The sequence below is a fragment of the Diadema antillarum genome, unplaced genomic scaffold (assembly GCF_040938485.1).
Source record: "Diadema antillarum isolate AM-2024a unplaced genomic scaffold, OU_Dant_1.0 scf00000014, whole genome shotgun sequence".
NCBI classification, from domain to species: Eukaryota; Metazoa; Echinodermata; class Echinoidea; order Diadematoida; family Diadematidae; genus Diadema; species Diadema antillarum.
In genome coordinates, this window is record NW_027270903.1 from 6,947,484 (window position 1) to 6,966,839 (window position 19,356).

Sequence of the window (19,356 nt, forward strand, 5' to 3'; positions counted from 1 at the left end):
TCGTTCACCTTGCCTACTAGCTATTATGCTCATCCTAACAGAATTTTGTAAGCATGACTACCTCCGTGTCTCAGAATAACGTGGCACACAGGGGATTTCCACCATGGCACATAAGGAGTTGAAATCCGATCAAATTTCTTATGTTTTATTCTATCATGATGCGCCGAAAATGTACTAACCGGATCTCCGATAGCCCCCCCCCCCCCCCCCCCCCCCCCCCCATTCGTGTCTACTAGTATTTTGTGGCGCCAATCGAGTGCACGTGTGATCGCCAGCCCGCGCGCACGCACATATTGCTTCTATGACCACTGAGTGGGGTTATACGCGCGCGTGCGTGCGCGCACACTCGCGATGCGAGTACAGTGCATGTATTACGCAACGAGTCGAGTACCGCCGTTGAGTTGCATTTTCAAATTCTGTAAAACGTTACGCGTACAAAGCAAAATGGCAGCGCAGAGAATGAAGAAATTTTATGCCTTGTGACTGTGATGACAGCGTTGGAAAAGGTCCTGTGGTGGACTGGATAAAGGACAATGCCCAATATTCACGTTGTTGTTCCCATGAGGAAGTGACTGTAGTATAATGGGGCAGCGGAAAATCTGCATCAACACATCAAGCAAAGCTGCTTGCAGCTACAAATGGTAAGTTACGTTCAACTGTATACCCTACATGTTGATTGTGTGTATGATTGAGGGTACCACCTATCGTCACCCTATTGGATTTGTAGCTTGTTTATTCCAAAAATATATTACAAATTCGCCTAAATCTTACCTCAAATATGCCATAAATACTACAGTTTCGAATGTCGTGACCGTCTTGTTGGTTTTAAATCTCCGTTTTAAAAATAGCGCAATTTTAGTGCACGCAATCCGTTTTCTTCGCGCAACGTTAGTTCTAGCGATCGGCAACCCTCCCTCCATACACTGTAGGTATACACGTCAATTTCACAGCCATGCGTCGTTACTGAGCGCATGTGTAATGTGTAGAGCATCTAATTGAAACATGTCTAGGGCTACTACTAGTTTGGTTTGTTAGTTTGTTTGTGAGTTTGATTTGCGTTTCTTCGTTTTATTGTTTTCAAAGCTAATGACACTTACTGTAATCCCGCGCATACTTTTTCGTTCGTACGCAAACACATGTATGTTAAGTTCAGCCGGGGGAGTTTTCAGCCGCCTCTAGACTCTACAATCAACTTTGCATCATACCTTTGCCCAGATATCCTGAATAGTAACCACCTAAAAACCTATGTCACATCCATAGCCACAACTACTGACTGGGAACCTGGCTGTACTATTAGATCGTTCAGACCTAAGTTGACCTTTTCCTCATTTTACTTTCAAAAATGAGAATTTGGACACAGAGGCTCAGAATTTAATTTTGCACTTCCTTACGCGTGCAGCTAACTGTAAGGAGACATACGTTTAGATTTAAGACATTCCTTGTCAAATTCCTTATGATCGTGACAAAAGTTCTTGTCAACTAAAGGCTAAAGCTCAGTCTAACCGTTAGGATACACCTCTTCACTCCATCACAAGCATTTTGCAAGTAACTTTCTGTGAAATTTGTGGGTTTAACCACTTGGCTGCGGACCACGTAATATCCTTGGCAACATTCCATTGTGTGCTGAGCATGTAATATAATATTACGTCTTCATATAATGTGCAATTTGAAGCCTCAGCGCTGTGCTACCCCTACCCCTATGACATGATTGAATGTACGGGCAACAGCTGCCCCCCAAAATCAGTGATTTAGCTGTGATTTGTGAGGGTTTTGATTGGTCTCCAAGGTGAAAGTTTCTACAGAGTCTCAATTCAAATTGGCGACCTACAGTGGGAAGAAGGGTTTTGATGAATCTTTTGATGATAGTAAGTAAAGCTGCTCTTTGTGAAGGATTTGTGGAGGTATCGCAGATCAGGAGAGGATGATGCCTCACTATTTCATATTTCAAGCAATATAATCTTGGCCAATCTTTCGCCTTCTGGAAGGCATGTTTTGAGATACACATGCATTATTATGCATCAGCACCCAGGTGTTCAGTGTGCGTAAAAGCCTGCTGCAGTCCAGTGGTTAATTGTTTCATCCATTGTGAAGCATTATTATTATTATTATTATTACACGTGTACTTATAGTGCGCTTTTCCCACAAGGCCCAAAGCGCTTACAATCAATTCAAAATATGCACGACAGTATGCACGACAGTACGTCTTTAATCTTTTGAATGCTTTTCTTCATCTGCATTTTCAGATCAGAGGATGTTCACTCTCCATAGGCTTGAAGTATTGGAGAGGCTAGACCAACATGAGCAGGTGTACATTCAAATTGCAGAGCGCCACCACAGCAGGTTGCTTTACCAGTAAACATGGAGATTGGTGAGCTGAGGAGACTACGATGCCGCCATTACCCCCTCGAGAGTAAGGCAGCTTTCCAGGAGCTCGACAGCCTTCTAGCTTCTGGAGATTTCTTATGCTGGTAGAAAGATATTGGTGAGCAAAATACTAGTATTCGAAAGTGTTGCCTATATGTGTCATTTTTCTTTCCCTTGACCTCTGTCCTCTGTAATCTGTTGTTAATTTTTAACCAAATCAATTCAATAACAGTGAACATAGTGTTTATATGAAATTAAATGTCACATAAAATGAGAAATGAGATTTGAATGTTTTTTTACATGTATAAAAAAAGTAAGGAATTAATCATTTGTCTTGTCAGCTGCTTGTTTATGTTTAGTAAATTCTCTTATTTTATTTAAGGATTTGATCTTTTCAACTCTTTTTCAGACATGCATCCTCAGAATCAGTGGATCCTAATGGCAGGCGGTGTGCGGCAACTCTCTGGAGAAGATTGTGGGTCATGAGATCAGAAAGACCTGCATGGCAACAACAGGTCGAGCATGAAGGGGACATCTTCGTTTGCAGATTTACAAGGTTGCCATGCTTTCGTCTCAAGTACTATTTTCAGTAAGTCAAGCCAAGCCCTCTTCAAGAACAGAATTACTTTCTTAGCCATTTTTTTTTTAATTTCCACATTCAAAGTCTTTTTTTTTTCCTTCGTTTTTATAGGATACAGAGCTCTATCATAAAGTTTTGGTTGAGACTTGGCTTAAGGTTTTTGTCATGTTTTTGTTTTTTTGTGGGATAGTGAGAAACCTCTTGTAAAATACAACTGTATGAAAGACCATGTAGTTTCATGGGGATTTCATTTTTTTTTTTTTTTTTTTTTTAATGAAAATCAATTTTGAAATGGCTGGGATGTCCAAAACAGAGCAATCCTATTAGAGCGTGGAATCCAAATTTTATTACAATCTTTCAGTTGTACTTTTTGGATTTTGTAGCTATTCCATATCCGATTTCCATCAAATAAACTTTGAATTCTTCTTACCCCTAACCAGGCCAGGCCCTTTTTAGTGTTCTGTGGCCTGGAGGGGTTGATTCAATTACCCCCCCCCCCACCCCCCCGAGATCTCAGCGTTTGATTGCACAATCGCTATGAAATTTGGCTTGTTCATTACCCGTGGTGTAATCTACCAAGCTATACAAAAAGAAATGGAAATTTTCGTCATACAGTATATGCATAAAATCATGCATTTTGCTCCCTTTCAGATATTAAAGCTCCTAGAATCCTATTTTTTGGTGAAAACATTCTTTGTGGCATTTCTAACAATGAATTTGAAAAAAAAATAGTATCAAAATCAATTTCTTCAGTATTTTATTGTATTAATTTCTTGGTAATCTTAGGTACATGTATTTTTTTGTTTTTTCGGCCTGTTGATTTATCATTTTTTTCCCACAGAATTTATGTCAGAACCCATTTCAAGCATTATCATGATAAAATTAATTAGTTTCAGCCCATGAAAGTGAAAATGATTAGATTGTGTTTTCTCTTCTTATTCATAAAGATATAAATATCTTTATGAATAAGAAGAGAAAACTCAATTTGCATAGACTTTATACACAAAATCACGTTTTGAGCCATTTTCAGTCTGACAGGCATACATAAAACGTCATGCAGCGTCATGACAGTATCAAAAGATGTGCAAGACTTCAAAGTAAAAGTCAGGGAACGATGCAGTCAAAAAATTTCATGAGGCGGAGTAGTCGCCAAAATGTGGAGGGGGAGGGGGTTGATTCAATATCTGGATACTTGGAATAAAATTTCCATGATGTTTCATTTTTTCAATCTTGAAATACATGTATGTATACACAGGTATGTACTGACAATTTAGCATTTCTTTTTCTATCATCTTTTCTACTGCAGACATGATACATTCGTATGCACAAGCAAAGGGATGCAAGATACATTGTACCAGCGAGAAAGAGACCACAAACTGGGCTTGCCACTGGATTTCCAACTCGCGTGATCATAAAGGAAACATGCAGACGAGGAGGAGGACAAAGAGTGTGCAAGAGGCTCCAGCTGGAAATTAAGAAAAAGATTGACTGTCGCCTTTGTGATTGTAGACTATGGTGGGACATTTATCACATTCAGTGACATTTCTTCTCTCTTTTTATTTATAAATGAGGAGAATGTTGATTGTGTTGTCTTGAATGAAAAGGAAAAGTGTCAGGATCAAGTCGGCTATGTACTACTACTTGGACTGTAAAATCAAACCAAGTATTGGAAATTTTTTCATGCATCATTTTTATCTATATGATCATCATTGAAAATACATATAATTCCTTATACATGTACTGTATCATGATATTGACAGAACATTACAATTTTTTTTGCTTGCATGCATTGTGAATATGTTCCTTCATTTGCTGGACTTTCCATAATAAATAGTTTAAATTTTATGCTACATCAAGTCTACTCAGATTTAAGTTCTTTGTGTTCTCTACTCCTCTCAACTTAACTTCACATCAGGATTGCATGTTTTCGTAATACATGTACATCACATTGATCATTATTCCTGTCAGCGCTTGAAGTGTCATCTCTTGTGCCAACAAACCGTTTCTGTAATGTATTACATAACAACTTACAGATATTTCTTTTCCAACAGCCTAGAAATGAAGCATATCATTCACCTGCTCCCTTGCACCGAGTTCCACAGACATGAATTCCCCTGGCTGTTGCTGGTTTGGGCAAGCCTTCAGTCAAGCTTTGTGGTTGTTAAGGTTCAATTTTGTGAAGAAAGCATGCATAAAATCTGACTAAATTGCAGAAGCGGTCTGTTGTAATTCATCTTCATACATTTACTGTATGTTTTTTGTTATTTCATTACTTTGCAAACATTCACATGAGAGAAATCTGTGTTTCCACCTTGGAAAACAAATTTCCCTTTCAACCTAGCTACACTTACACTGTAGAATATCTTCTAGATTACATGCCTGCCCTGACAAAACCAGTGTGGGCCCCATGTGGTGTATATGGGGAAAATATGGAACTAAATTGGCAAAGCCCATTTGGCCCATATGGGCCCCAGATGGGGTGTAGGCCTACAGGGAAAAACATACATGGGTTTCATGTATACTCAGTACTTGAATTCTAGAAAAAAACAAACATTGTATTATATTTTATTGATTGTTTATGTATGCTATGAAAGCGGATATAGATTGCCACTTGTTTATCGTTGTAATTGTACATGTATATTCATTTGCAGTAATGAAGTACAGGGTAACCCTTTTATAATGAGGTTGGTGGGACCACCATTTTTTCCTCGTTATAACCGGTACCTCATTGTAAACATAGGCATACTGTATGTTTACTATTTCAATATTTGCAAATTCAGATGAGACCAATAAGATATCCTCTTTTCCCAGGTTTCCCTGTACTGGTACTACTGCAGTACCATTGTAGTACTACTGCAGTACTGGTACTACAGTACTACAGCAGTACCGGTACTGCAGTACCACTATTGGTACTGTAGTACTACTGCAGTACTGGTACTGCAGTACTACAGCAGTGCCGGTACTGAGTACTGCAGTACCATTACTGGTACTGTAGTACTACTGCAGTACTGGTACTGCAGTGGTACTGCAGTACTACTGTAGTACTGGTACTACTGCAGTACTGGTACTGCAGTGGTACTGCAGTACTACTGCAGTGCTGGTACTGCAGTGGTACTGCAGTACTACTGTAGTACTGGTACTGCAGTGGTACTGCAGTACTACTGCAGTACTGGTACTGCAGTACTACTGCAGTGCTGGTACTGCAGTAGTACTACAGTGGTACTGCAGTAGTACTGCAGTACTACTGCAGTACTGGTACTGCAGTACTACTGCAGTACTGGTACTGCAGTGGTACTGCAGTACTACTGCAGTGCTGGTACTGCAGTAGTACTACAGTGGTACTGCAGTAGTACTGCAGTACCATTGAGGTACCACTGCAATACCAGTACTGCAGTAGTACTGCAGTACTGGTACTGCAGTACTGGTACTGCAGTACTACTGCTGTGTAGTACTGGTACTGCAGTAGGCCTACTGGTACTGCAGTACCAGTACTGCAGTACTACTGATGCAATGACTACTGCAGTACCAGTACTGCAGTACTGCTAGTACTGCAAAGGAAGAAGTGAGGTAGTACTGCAGTACTGGTACTGCAGTACTGCAGTACTGCAGTACTAGTACTGCAGTAAAGTGTCCAATTTACTACAGTACTTCTGCAGTACTAGTACTGCAGTACTACTGCAGTACGTGTACTGCAGTAGTACTGCAATACTTGTACTGCAGTACTACTGCAGTACTTTTTCACAAGGGTAGTCAAGTTTTCTACTTCATGTATCATAAGTGACCCTGCATCACACTGAAAACCAACAAAAAGTCGCCAGACATAGATTTTTAGTTAAGGGTAGATTCTGAAAGAGCAGACTCTAAGCTTTAAAATGATGTATAACTCAATTCAAAAGGGCTCCCCTAACTTACCTAATGGAAAGAAAGCACACACTCTGGAAAAGTATAAACTTAGAAAAGAGGCTCTGAAGTACAATAATATGCGATTCCTAGGCGCTTAATCTTTCATCAAGCCGTGCTAGCTGTGCAATGAAAGGGACAAAACACAGGATGTCAACCACCGGAGCAACAACAATGAAGGGATTACTAGTATCAGATTAAGCTGAAATTGAGCAGGTTCTATCAACACGTGTCATTCTGTCCATGATTAATGCCAACTTACAAAGCAGACTTAGCATTATCCTTTCAAAAGTTATTAGACTTGAAAGTGAATTAAGAGTCTACAAAGGATTTCAAGAAATTAAAAGGTGCCTCTAATACATACCTGATCATTCGAATACTCCCCCCCCCCCCCCCAAAAAAAAAGGGGGGGGTTGTACAAAAACTGCTGAAAACACACTTTCCCGTATGTGTTATAGATAGCTCTTTCAGAAAATACGAAAAACTTAAGATTGACATAGTTGACCCTTTTCACCTGTTTTGAGTCCTCACGTAAAATCAAGGGGTTGCGACTTTTCGTTTGTTTTGTGGTGCACTGTCACATTATGTTCGGAATAGCGCCATCTAAAATTCACTCACCATTGCATCCGCGAAGGGCGCCGCAGGCTGCGTTCCCTGATTACTAGTATCACGTGTCCATTGGTCACCTGATTGTTCAACTTGCTCTCACGATACAATGCGGTGCGCTCCGACTCCTGTTTACCGTCACGCTCTCGATCTCGATCGGCGGCCAACCATGTACGTAGTATCCAGCCCAAGCTAAGCAAGGTCGTGAATAATGCCTATTAAATGGGAAAGCTAGCTGTCGAAAGGGGAAGCTTTACGGCATAAATACAAAACTACGTAAAGGAGACATACCAGTACATTAGTGTGTTTTTTAAGGAAGTGTTTCGGTTGTCTTGCTTGGGCAAACGAGTCAGACATTTGCCATTTGTTGTAGGCCCTGGCCTGGCCTGGCCTTGCTGGTACAGTGAGTTGGTGTATCGTCGTCTGGGTTTAAGATAATTAGTGCTTCTTCTAGCTTCTTGGAGAAAATGAGGTGGGTGTGTTTTCTGCTTCTCTGCCTCGTACCGATCATCATGGTACATGCTGACAATGATGTGACGTATCGCTCCCACTCCGTCCTGCCGAAACTCCACGGGGGACGCGAAGGTTGCCCCTGTGAAGACCCAACACTGTGTGACACAATTACAACAACCCCGCAGAAGGAGGTAAATTTTAGGCCAATTCACTGGAGAAAAATTGTAGTAGGATTGATAGTAGTATTTACCTCACCGTACAGACGCAGGAGTCTAATTGTTGGAATGATAACTTTCTTTCATTAACTTAGTTAAACTAGATTCATCATCCTGACGGACGTCTACTGAATTCTCTAACAGTAACAGTAACACTTGAACAGACTTGAGATAGATTTAGACGTTGCTGCTGCCAATCTGAAATACGTTAGTTACTGTTGAATGTTCCTTTACGGGCTTACAGCTATTGATAATTATGTGTTGATATGTGAATTATGCTGACATTATATCACATCAGTAAGTTTAAAGGGATGGTACAGTATTGGTGGAGATGAGAATTGGGCTTTTAACTTTTTGCGAGATACCAAGTTAACACTTGTGATATAGTTGGTCTAACTATATAGTACAGAACATACCATTTTAAGAAGAATTCAAAGTTTATTTGATGAAAATCGAGTTTGGAAAGACTGAAACATCCAAGAACAAAGTAAAACAAAGGGATTGTAATAAAGTGTGGGTCCACACTTATTAGAATCCCTTTTTTTTTTTGGATATCTTGGCCATTTCAAAACCAATTTTCATCAAATAAATGTTGAATTCCTTGTAGAAGTACATGCTCTTCAATATTTCTTTAGAGGTTTCTCATTATCTCGCCAAAAAAAAAAAAATGTTAGAAACGTGAAATTAAAAGCGTAGGTCTCAACCAAAACTACACGATCCCTTTAATGTTAGACTGAAAATGGTGATAAAAAATGTTCTCAGGAACAAATTTAGAAGGTCTAGTTTGTTTAGAACTCGACATATTGATATGATATTCGTGGAAAACACATCTTGCCCCATTACGACGAGCTCCTGGAAAATAACGTAACTGACATGATTATCATTAATTATAGGGTGAATGACACAAATCAAGACACCATTGCCTGGCTTGTACTTTGGCATATGCCATAAAATGATCAGAATTTGGTGGTAATGCAGTTTTATTTCAAGTGAATATCACGATTTACACGAGTTCTGCAGAAAAAAAAAAAAAACTGGGTTAAAAATGACACCAAGGCATATATTTTCCCCCGCTGGTTTCCTCATAAATCTTTCTCTCTTGTTTTGTGTGTTTGTTTCTTTAGATTATGATTTTTTCAGTCAGTTCCTCAAATTGGCAACACTATGACTGGGATCACATTACGACTGTGGTGATGTTCAACTACTACGACCCTAAGCTAATGTGCCATGCCCATTCTCAGGGAGTTCGAGTCGTCACCTTGGGTGAGACGTTGATTTCAGTTTTCTTTTCCTTCTTCATCTCCTTCCTCAATAACAACAACTACAATTAACCCTTTGTGCGCTTTGAGTACTGATTGGCACAGAAAACCCCTTAGCATTGTACACACTGTCCTAAGTCCATGGCACTAGAAAGATTAACTTGCTAATATATATATATATATTTTTTTTTTTTTGCTTTTATCATACTTTTTGTATTTTTCACTTTTGCAGGGAGGTACAAATTTATAAGATTTCATTTCATGAACATTTTCTGCAAAGTAGAACACAACTTTATTTCATTTATGAATACATCTTTTTAAATCCTGCTACACAACCAGGTAACTTGTCTTATCTTAGCATGTCTGTTCTTTACATCTTCCATCTACATTTGATATGTATTTACAAGTGATGTCACAGCAATTCAAAGTCAATTTTGAAATCTACACGATGTATGATTAGCTCAGGTCCATAAACTTACGTGTAAAAGGATGGTATAGTCTTGGTTGAGGTAAGTATTCAGTTTTTACCGTTTTGTGAGATATTTAGAAACCACTCACATGAAGTGTTAAAAAGCATACCTGTACAAGTCTAAGGGGAATTGAAAGTTTATTCAGTGAATTATGTCAGTTTTGAAATGACTGAGATATCCAAAAAAAAAGGTGAAACAAACAAGATCCTAATAAAAGTTGTGGCCTGTCACATTTTATTAGGATCACTTTTGTGGATATATCTCGGCCATTTCAAGACCAATTTTCATCCAATAATATAAACTGTGAATCCCTCTAAGAAATACATGTTCTTTCATAATTTCTCATAATCTCATGAACACACACACACACACACACACAAAGTTTGAAATCTGCAGCCCATCTGAACCAAATGTGTACCATCCCTTTTAGTTTTGATGCATATTTTGCCATTACATACAGCAGACCATATCCTGTTGCATAATTTCTCCTTGTATTGTCTTTGTGACATATTTTTGCTTCCTTCTCTTCCTCTTCCTTCTTCAAATTTTCAGGTGAATTTAAGGTCGACCTTTTAAAGAATGACACAGCTCGGACTGAGTGGGCAATGGAGAAGGTCAACTATGTCACTCGCCTTTTCCTGGATGGGATCAACCTCGATATCGAGTTTCCCCTGTCGGCCGACGAGGCGCCTCTTCTGACCTCCATGGTTGACATGACAACCAAAGTCTTCAAGAACTCCATACCACACTCTCAGGTTACAATCTCATCCTTTCCTTGTTTGCTTTAAAGGGATCGCACAGTTCTGGTTGCAACCTAATTTCAGGTTTCTAACATTTTTAGGTGAGATAATGAGAAATCTCTTATGAATATGAAAGAGCATGTAATTCTATGAGGAATTGAACATCTATTTGATAAAAATTGGTTTTGAAATGGCTGAGGTATCCAAAAAAAGAGCGATTATAATAAAGTGTGGGACCCACACTTTGTAACAATCGCTTTGTTTTACTTTGTTTTTGGATGTTTCAGTTATTCCAAACCCGATTTTCATCAAATAAACTTTGAATTCCTCTTAAAATGGTACAAACTGTATGCTCTGTGCTATATCATAAGTGTTTTCTTGGTACCTGGTATCTCGCAAAAATTTAAAAGTCCAATTCTCATCTCCACCAATACTGTACTATCCCTTTAAGAACTGTATTTTCCTCTCATTTTATCTCTTTGTCTGTCTGTCTGTCCTTGTATCCCAGTGTAGTGCACTGTCTTAAAGCGGCATTCCAGACGATTTTCATAATTTCACTTTGTAGTACATAAATTGACAGCTCCATGCATACATGTAGATTCATGGAATTTATTGTGCTTCTTAAGCAGAGAAACCAATGAGCTGAACATTTTAAAGGGGCATTCCAGATGATTTTCACAATTTCAGATCATGTACTGTAGTACATAAATCAAGAGCTCCATGTATTTATGTGGAATTTATTGTGGTTCTTGAGCAGAGAAACAATTAATACTTTGAGGAGCCTTCAACAAATTACACTGAACAAGGATGATGACATTGGAGCCTCACACATTTCAGAAATGTAGCAGTGTAATTCCATTACAATACGGCTTGCTCTACAAGGTCACCTACCAGTGAAGAATGTATGCATGCCATATTCTTTTGTTCTGCTTCCTTGAGCCCCAACCCATGCATTCTTACGGTGAGGCTGCCATGTCATCATCCTTGTCCATTACAATTTGTTATAAATTTTGAAAGCATTATCATTCCTCATCCGAATTACTGTACTATGAATTCTGAAACTCTGTACTCAGTTTAATTAATTTATATTTTTTCAAATGTAAAAGTCTGAAAATCATCTGGAGGTCCCCTTTAAAAAGGTACTTTTTTGATAGTACATTGTAAAAGCGACACAGTTCAGTACTGTTGGTTTAGTAACTCCAGAGAAGTCTTGATAATGATAGTATTTTGCTACTTCTATATATTGTACATGCCAACTATATAGGGTGGTCCCTGGGCCCCATTTTACAAGAAGGTGATATGATAGCAAGTCTTATTGGAATGGTAATTGTCATGGTAACGACTAGAATCCAGCTTCCTGATTGGCTGTTGCTATGTGAAGTTGTCATTCCAGCAAGAGTTGCTATCCTATTAAACATCTGTTATGAAATGGGGCTATGGTCTTGCTGTCTTAAGATGTTAATCTTTTATGGAAAGGAGGTTTTCCATCAACTTCTCTCAACTCATCAAATATTTTTTTATGTCAAACAGGTTGTTGTTGCTTCTTTACTCACCCCCTCTAGGTGACCTTTGATGTTGCATGGTCTCCAGGCTGCGTTGACCTTCGCTGCTATGAGTACAAGAAGATAGCAGATATCGTTGACTTTGTCTTTGTGATGTCATATGATGAACAGAGCCAGATTCAAGGGGATTGCATTGCCAAGGCTAACTCACCGTATGATAAAACAGCAAAAGGTATTTTCTTGTTTCTTAATTTATTCATGCATTATTTTTAAACAGTACCTCGTATGAAATGGCATAATTTACTCAGGAACAAGTTCCAATAAAAGGATGAGAGCTAGTGTATGCTTGTGATTGACTTTGGGGCCATAACACAAAAGGTCAAAGGTTTAAGGTCAAATACCAGGATGTCATCCTGCAAGCAGTAGGTTGTGTTTTTCTTTTATTTTATTTTTCATGAAAGGCAATCCAAATTTCCCTGTGGTAAAGCATTAAAAAAAAACACCCAACTCTGCTAGTGTATCTCTATTGGTAGGTTGTTTCTTTTTGTACAGTCATGAAAGTTAGCAAATCAAGAGCTGTCATATGTTACAAGAATCTTGCAACCAATTTTATCAAACTCAGCAGAATGGTATCGTTATGAGAGTTGACTGGTATGAAACATGTACATTCCAACAGTAAATAAAATCAAATTTTCAATCTTTTTGTAACCCTTTGCATGATTTGAGAGCTGATTTTCAGAGAAAACCTCACAGCTCAGTACACACTGTTCAATGTTCTGGATGTAAAAGGGTTAAGCCCTAGTTGATGCATTGACTGTTGGATTTCTGCCATTTTTTTTTTTCAGAAAGAAACAATGACAAATCATCATCTCTCTTTGCTTAAGGAGAATCCCACAAGATTTATTTATCTCCGAAAAGTGCGCAAGCACTGGCATAATATTATATTAGGGTAATATTCTCCCTACCTTCTGAGAGAAGTATCAGTTATTCTAGATCTGAGAAAGATTAAAGGGGATGGCTAGTAACTGATCAGTGGGAATCAGTGGGAATGCTGGAGGATGATTGTTCCAATCCTTGTGGTATCTGTTTAGAGTACATTATATATCTATTGTTGTGTGAAAATTATTTGCTTCAGAATGGTCTCATATTCAAGTAATGTGCAGTTTAATGTTTCCAGGTTAGCGTGCCTGGTCAGTGACGGGGCATTAATCTGCACATTACTTGAATATGAGACAGTTCTGAAGCAAATCATTTTCACACAACAGTAGATATACCGGGTGTCCCAAAAAAAGCGGAACGGTGGATTTTCAGTATCTTGTGGTCTAAAAGTTATATATCTTTTGACATCATTAGAAAGAGCATCTTCCGCAGAAGACTATGATACCAAAATCATTACATTTGGTTCAGTACTTTTTATTCTACGCCAATTTCTGAAAATGCAGTCATTGTCAAATTTTGCCGGATTTTTGCGACTTATGAGATAATAATTTGAGTGCGACACGCTATCCATACGGTGAATATTGTGTAAGCTCGGTGATCCATGTCAACAAAAGATACAGCTTTCACATTGAGCACGGCACGGGCCAGGAAAAAACAGTGTGTGTGTGTGTCTGTGTGTGTGTGTGTGTGCGCGCGCGCGCTCCCAATATGAAAGCGTTATCTTTTGTTGACATGGATCAACGAGCTTACACAATTCACAGTATGGAACGCGTGTCGCACCCAAATTATTATCTGATAAGTCGCAAAAAATTGAAAATGACTGCATTTACAGAAATTGGCGTAGAATAAAAAGTACTGAACCAAATTTAATGATTTTGGTATTATGGTCTTCTGCGGAAGATGCTCTTTCTAATGATTTCAAAAAATATAGCACTTTTAGAACGCAAGGTACTGAAAATCCACCATTCCGCTTTTTTTGGGACACCCGGTATAATGTATTCTTAAATGAATCCCACAAGGATTGGAACAATCATCCCTCAGCATTCCCACTGATTCCCACTGATCAGTTACTAGCCATCCCCTTTAAGTGCTCTTTCATTTTGCGGAAATGTGAAAATATTATATTGAATTCTGTTTGTGTTTTGTCAATTTTGCTGTCGTCCAGTGACTTTCCAAGCTAATATAGTATTCTCATCCAGTGATGGCGGCACTGAATTTTTAAAAATTCATAACTTTTGAACGAATTGTCTGATTTTCTCAAAGTGGCAATAATACAACGCTGCACAGTGGCACTGGTCTGACAGTCCCTGACCAGTAAAAATCACTGTCGGACCAGTAACCTTTTCAGGAATGGACCAGTAAAAAATTGAAGAAACTGGTTACCGGTACTTACTGGTCTGACAGACAGGTTGGGCTAGTAGAAAAAATGGGTTAGTGTGCAGCCCTGAATAATGTGTTCTTACACTTGTCTTGTCCTTTAACTCTTTATGTGCCACGTTCGCACGTCCGGCTCAGTCGACGGCGTGCCAACTTCGCATATTCTGCTCAACAAACAAAGCCAACAAAACCGATCGATAAATCGCTAATCCCGTGGTACAATAAAAGCGTTTCTCGCGCTTTTGTTCCTCTCACATACGGCTTGCATTCTATTTGGTAATTGACTATCAAGTGGTGTTCCCAACTATAGATTTGCGTGTACATTATAAGTTTCTGTCACTATTTTATGTGCAAAAGTCATGCCTTTACAGTAATGTAGCAACTGGTAATGCAAAAGAAATATGGAAAATAGAATTGTTGTACATTGTATATAGAAGCAAAGTTTGGCATTCCTCTGTAACTTTGCTCACTATAATGTTCAGCTTAATAGAAATTTGTAGAAGTTATGAAAATTGGAAAAACAGAATTCTTTCTCAAAGCATGACTATACCTTTGGGTCTCAGAATAACGTGGCAAACAGGGGGCTTTCACCATGGCACATAAAGAGTTAAGTATGGGGCCCTTGCCCTAGTTGGCATTTAAGGAAAGTTTGTTTAATTTGTACCCTCAGCTGATTTGCATGCTGTTTCACACCACATCAATTAATATTCATTTCCGCTCATGCATATTCATACCTGATTCCAGGAATCCAGGCGTATCTAAACCTTGAAATTCCTGCTGAGAAGATGGTCCTAGGTGTGCCTTGGTACGGCTACAACTACCCCTGTCTCAACCTTTCTGATGTACGTATGGCACTTGTGATAATTTATGAAATGTACTCAAACTCTTTGCATATATTGCTAATGTATCAAAACTTCACATGCATATTCAAAGTATATATGCATATCCTAATTTGGAAGTGTATGCATATTGATACTCTTAAATCTAAGCATCATCATTTACTTTCTTGAAATACTCAAAGTCATCAACTTTGGTATGAATATGTAAATCTAAAGTATATTATATATGTTTGTTGACCTGATGAAGATATGAATATGTATCACATGCAAGCACAGACATGAACAGAGTTATAGTCATGTAATAGTGTCTAGCATATTCACATGAGATTAAATTTAATAATAGTTCTCACTAACTTTAAGAATGTTGTCCAGTTCTGCACAAAATTTCCTCAGTGTATTTCCTTTGATTACCTGCCTTCATTCATAGTTTCCCAACCTAGATATTAAAGGCATAATTTACCATTTGCAGATGAAACAAAAACCCAGCATTAGTGCTTTGAAATAGTTCTAAAACATGAGTTAGGGATTGAAACAACTACCGATACTGTAAAAATTTGAATTGGTGAAATTGATGTTAAGTATTGCTAAACATAACAAAATGTGAGCAGTAGTTATAATAGAAATGTTTCCAGAATAAACCACCTACAGTTACGATTTATTGAGAAAAATACAGATAATGCCTTATATTTCAGGCTTTATTGCAAAAATGTATATGATAGGATGCTTGGTGCTACGACAGACCTACACTTATGGATTTAATGTCATATCCTGAACAATTTTTTAATCACTGTTCCCAAGGGTAAACAGGACCTTTAAACCTTGATTCAACTTTCCCATGTTCAATCCACTTGACTCCAGACTGACGTTTGTTCAATCAAGAGAGTTCCATTCCGTGGAGTGAACTGTAGCGATGCGGCGGGGACGCAGAAGGACTACTCAATGATCACCAAACTCTTGGCCGACAATTCGACGGGAAGGAAGTGGAGTAAAGACTATCAAGCTCCTTACTTTGATTACAAGGTGGGTTTCCATATTAGTTGATGTCAATGAAGGTTTGAATGGATAGATGGATGGATACATTAATAGATGGATGCAAAATCAATCTTACTTAAGTCGACCTCACATAAGTCGAATAATCGCCTAGTTGAAGGTTTTTTCAAGTCCTCTTCTCTGTGTTGATTTTATTCCCTCATAAGTCTTATTTTCTGTCATTAAAGTCGAAGCTATCTCTTTAGTCCAAATAGATTCGACTTGGGCAAGGTTGACTGTATTTGAGATATAACAAATTGTTAAGTTGGAGAAATAGATATATCTGGGTTTATTACATTAGAAGCAGAAAATAAACACAAAATCTGAAATCAAAATGATTGATGATGTTAGTAGAGTCTGTTTATCGCTATCCTACATTCTTTTTATCAAACACAGAACTCCCAAACAGGTCTCATGACGCAGGTGTGGTACGACGATCCCGAAAGCCTTCAGCTACGCTACAACTACGCCAAGAAGTTGGGTCTTCTGGGCGTCGGCCCATGGCACGGCGACGCCCTGGACTACAGAGATGATCCAGTGGCCAAAAACTTGACCCAGGCCATGTGGGCAGCAATGGCCAGCTTTGTAGGTCCAAAGCAGCAGTGGCTTTGAAGTGCGCCCTCTCTCGCTCATATCATGACAGGATCCTTAAACCTTGTCTAACTGAGGCAGAACATTTGAAGAGTTTGAAAGCAAAATGGGCGAAGCGCTATTTTCTGACATTTTAAAGCAAGTCCATCATCAGATAGAGCAAAATAAAACCTTTGCAGTGATACTTCACCTTTAACATTACCAGGAATATTCTTGAAGTTATTGGAAATTTGTCATAAATATGATATTTTCTTAATATTTTCTTTGTTTTTGTTTTTTTAGCTACTTTAATCACAAGTATCTCAACTCGACAAGAATGGAGTTAAGTCATTTTGGGATCAAACTCTTCATTTGGTCACTAGAATTCTTTTCCCTCATAAATTTCTGGCCTGTGCCTGGTAATTTAATAAATGTGACCCTGCACCTCAAAACAAACAAAAAGTCGCCAAACATGAATTTTTAGTTAAGACCATATTCTGAAAGAACAGACTTTAAGCTTTAAAATGATGTATAACTCAAATCAAATGGACTCTCCTAACCTATCTAAATATTGGAAAGAAAGCACAAACTCAGGAAAAGTGTGAACTGAGAAAAGAGACTCTGAAGTACAGTGTCTATTCAAGCGCTTAATCTTTACCAAACCGTGCTGGCTGTGCGATGAATGGGACAAAAAACAGGAAGTAAACCACAAGAGTAACAACAATGAAGGGATTATTAAATTAAACTGAAATTAAGCATGCCTCATTAACACATTCTGTCCATAATTAATGCCAACTTTCAAAGCAGTAGCACTATCCTGTCAAAAGTTATTAGAGTTGAAAGTGAAGAGTGTGGACAAGGATTTTCAGAAATGAAAAAGGGATTCTAAAGACATACCTAATCACACTATTCTACCAAAAGTGTTCGAGATAAACTGCTAAAAAACCACACTTTCCTGCCCGTTTTATGATACCAAATTTTAACATAATGTAAAAGAAGACCCGCTCTTTCGTAAAATATGAAAAAGTCAAGTTCGGCTAGGTTGACCCATTTCACTTATTTTCAGTCCTCACGCAAAATCAGTGTGTGCGACTTTATGTTCGTTTTGAGGTGCACGGTCACAAATGTAATCATATTGAAGCACAACTGATATGGACAGTTGTAAACCAATTGATAAAGGATTTAGACACACTACCTCCTTGATTGCTGGGATTAGTAGGCACAAAAAATTCAACATGAGAAAATTGCCAAGCCAAATTCAGCTGTATTTTGTGAAATAACTGAATTATTGCTCTCTATTTGTATTGTTTTGAGAACCTGCTGTATTATGTGCAATGCATTCATGAAATTGAATGTAAATGTGTTGATCTTTCATCAAATGGAATGTTTGCACTCTTTCTGAAATTCACATTTCTCTGTATATTATGATAAAAGGAAAAAAATAGACAGACTGTGCTATTTAATACCTTAAGGTGGCAATAATCATGATGAATTTCACCAGTTCAGTTTTGATACCAACTCTTTTGATTGCCAGTTGTGCTAATTGCTAATTCACTTTGGCCGTCCATTATTATACAAGTACTGGCCAAATTTGCTGGAAATATCACAATAGAGTGTGCGAAGTTATTTAGCTTTGTGATGTCACAGTAGCTAAAATTGAATATGTATGAAGGGGAGGAGACAGCACAGTGTTACCATGGATACAAGATTTTGAAATACCCACAACCTTTTCACAAGATGGACCAAGTTTCTGGAGGCCACAGATTAATACACAGTTATTCTCATACAGCATGACAATACCTTTGTGTCCCTCATAATCATGCTTCTAATATCCGCAGGTCCGGAGGTGATGTCATAAACACACAATATTGATGTACATTATTCTATGGAACGGTTCAGGAAAATTCTGCAATCTCAGTGGTTGAGGGCTTTGCACTGATTTTCGTTAGCTGCATATTTGATAACAAATAATTATTCAATTATTAATGTTTTAGCTGCTGAAGATTCTGTACATAATACCCTATTGTTCCCTGGAAGGTACAGCAATATTGCTCTCATTTCCACATTCTAAATGATATGAAATGGTTCACTGCATGTTTATATTAACTTTGTCTATTAAAGTTATGTGTATTTGAAAACCTATTAAGACTTCACCAAATAGACTGGTGTGTCACACAGGTAATTCTGACCTATGTACTTTTGTTGACCTTTGACCTTTTTCAAATGACATAATAATACCCTATATATAAAAAAAAAAAAGAATGGTAAAGCATGAAACTATTAAAACAAAAAACGGACAGTAGTTTTGGGCGTTTCTTCAGTGACTAATGGGTTAACCCGTTAAGGATGAACTGATTTTGCTATAACATGCATTTTTCATAGACACCTGCCCGAGTATAGGCCTATTCAGGACTAGTCTTCGACAGCTTTAGTCTTAGTCACTGTAAACATGCTACCACCACGCACATGAACGAAGAGTTTGGGCATTTAGCAAGAGACACCTTTTGGCTAGC

At 38.2% G+C, this 19,356-nt stretch overlaps 1 protein-coding gene and 1 long non-coding RNA gene across 2 annotated transcripts; both read left to right on the forward strand.

Annotated features, from left to right (window-relative positions):
* Positions 1–2,264: 2,264 nt before the first annotated feature.
* LOC139723124 (uncharacterized) lies at positions 2,265–4,292 on the forward strand. Its single transcript, XR_011710331.1, has 3 exons — positions 2,265–2,482; positions 2,774–2,953; positions 4,251–4,292. It is a non-coding gene; the product is annotated as an uncharacterized lncRNA (long non-coding RNA).
* Positions 4,293–7,962: 3,670 nt separating this feature from the next.
* Positions 7,963–17,272, forward strand: LOC139722426 (di-N-acetylchitobiase-like). Its single transcript, XM_071633721.1, has 7 exons — positions 7,963–8,094; positions 9,243–9,381; positions 10,400–10,602; positions 12,150–12,321; positions 15,150–15,247; positions 16,103–16,264; positions 16,670–17,272. Exons 1-7 carry the CDS (start codon positions 7,963–7,965, stop codon positions 16,883–16,885), a joined length of 1,122 nt encoding a protein of 373 aa, XP_071489822.1. The 3' UTR covers positions 16,886–17,272.
* Positions 17,273–19,356: the final 2,084 nt, after the last annotated feature.

Coding starts and splice junctions, on each gene's coding strand:
- LOC139722426 (XM_071633721.1), top strand. CDS start 7,963: ATGGTACATGCTGACAATGATGTGACGTATCGCTCCCACTCCGTCCTG. Junction 12,322..15,149: donor GTATGATAAAACAGCAAAAG/GTATTTTCTTGT, acceptor ACCTGATTCCAG/GAATCCAGGCGTATCTAAAC. Junction 15,248..16,102: donor CCTGTCTCAACCTTTCTGAT/GTACGTATGGCA, acceptor ACTTGACTCCAG/ACTGACGTTTGTTCAATCAA.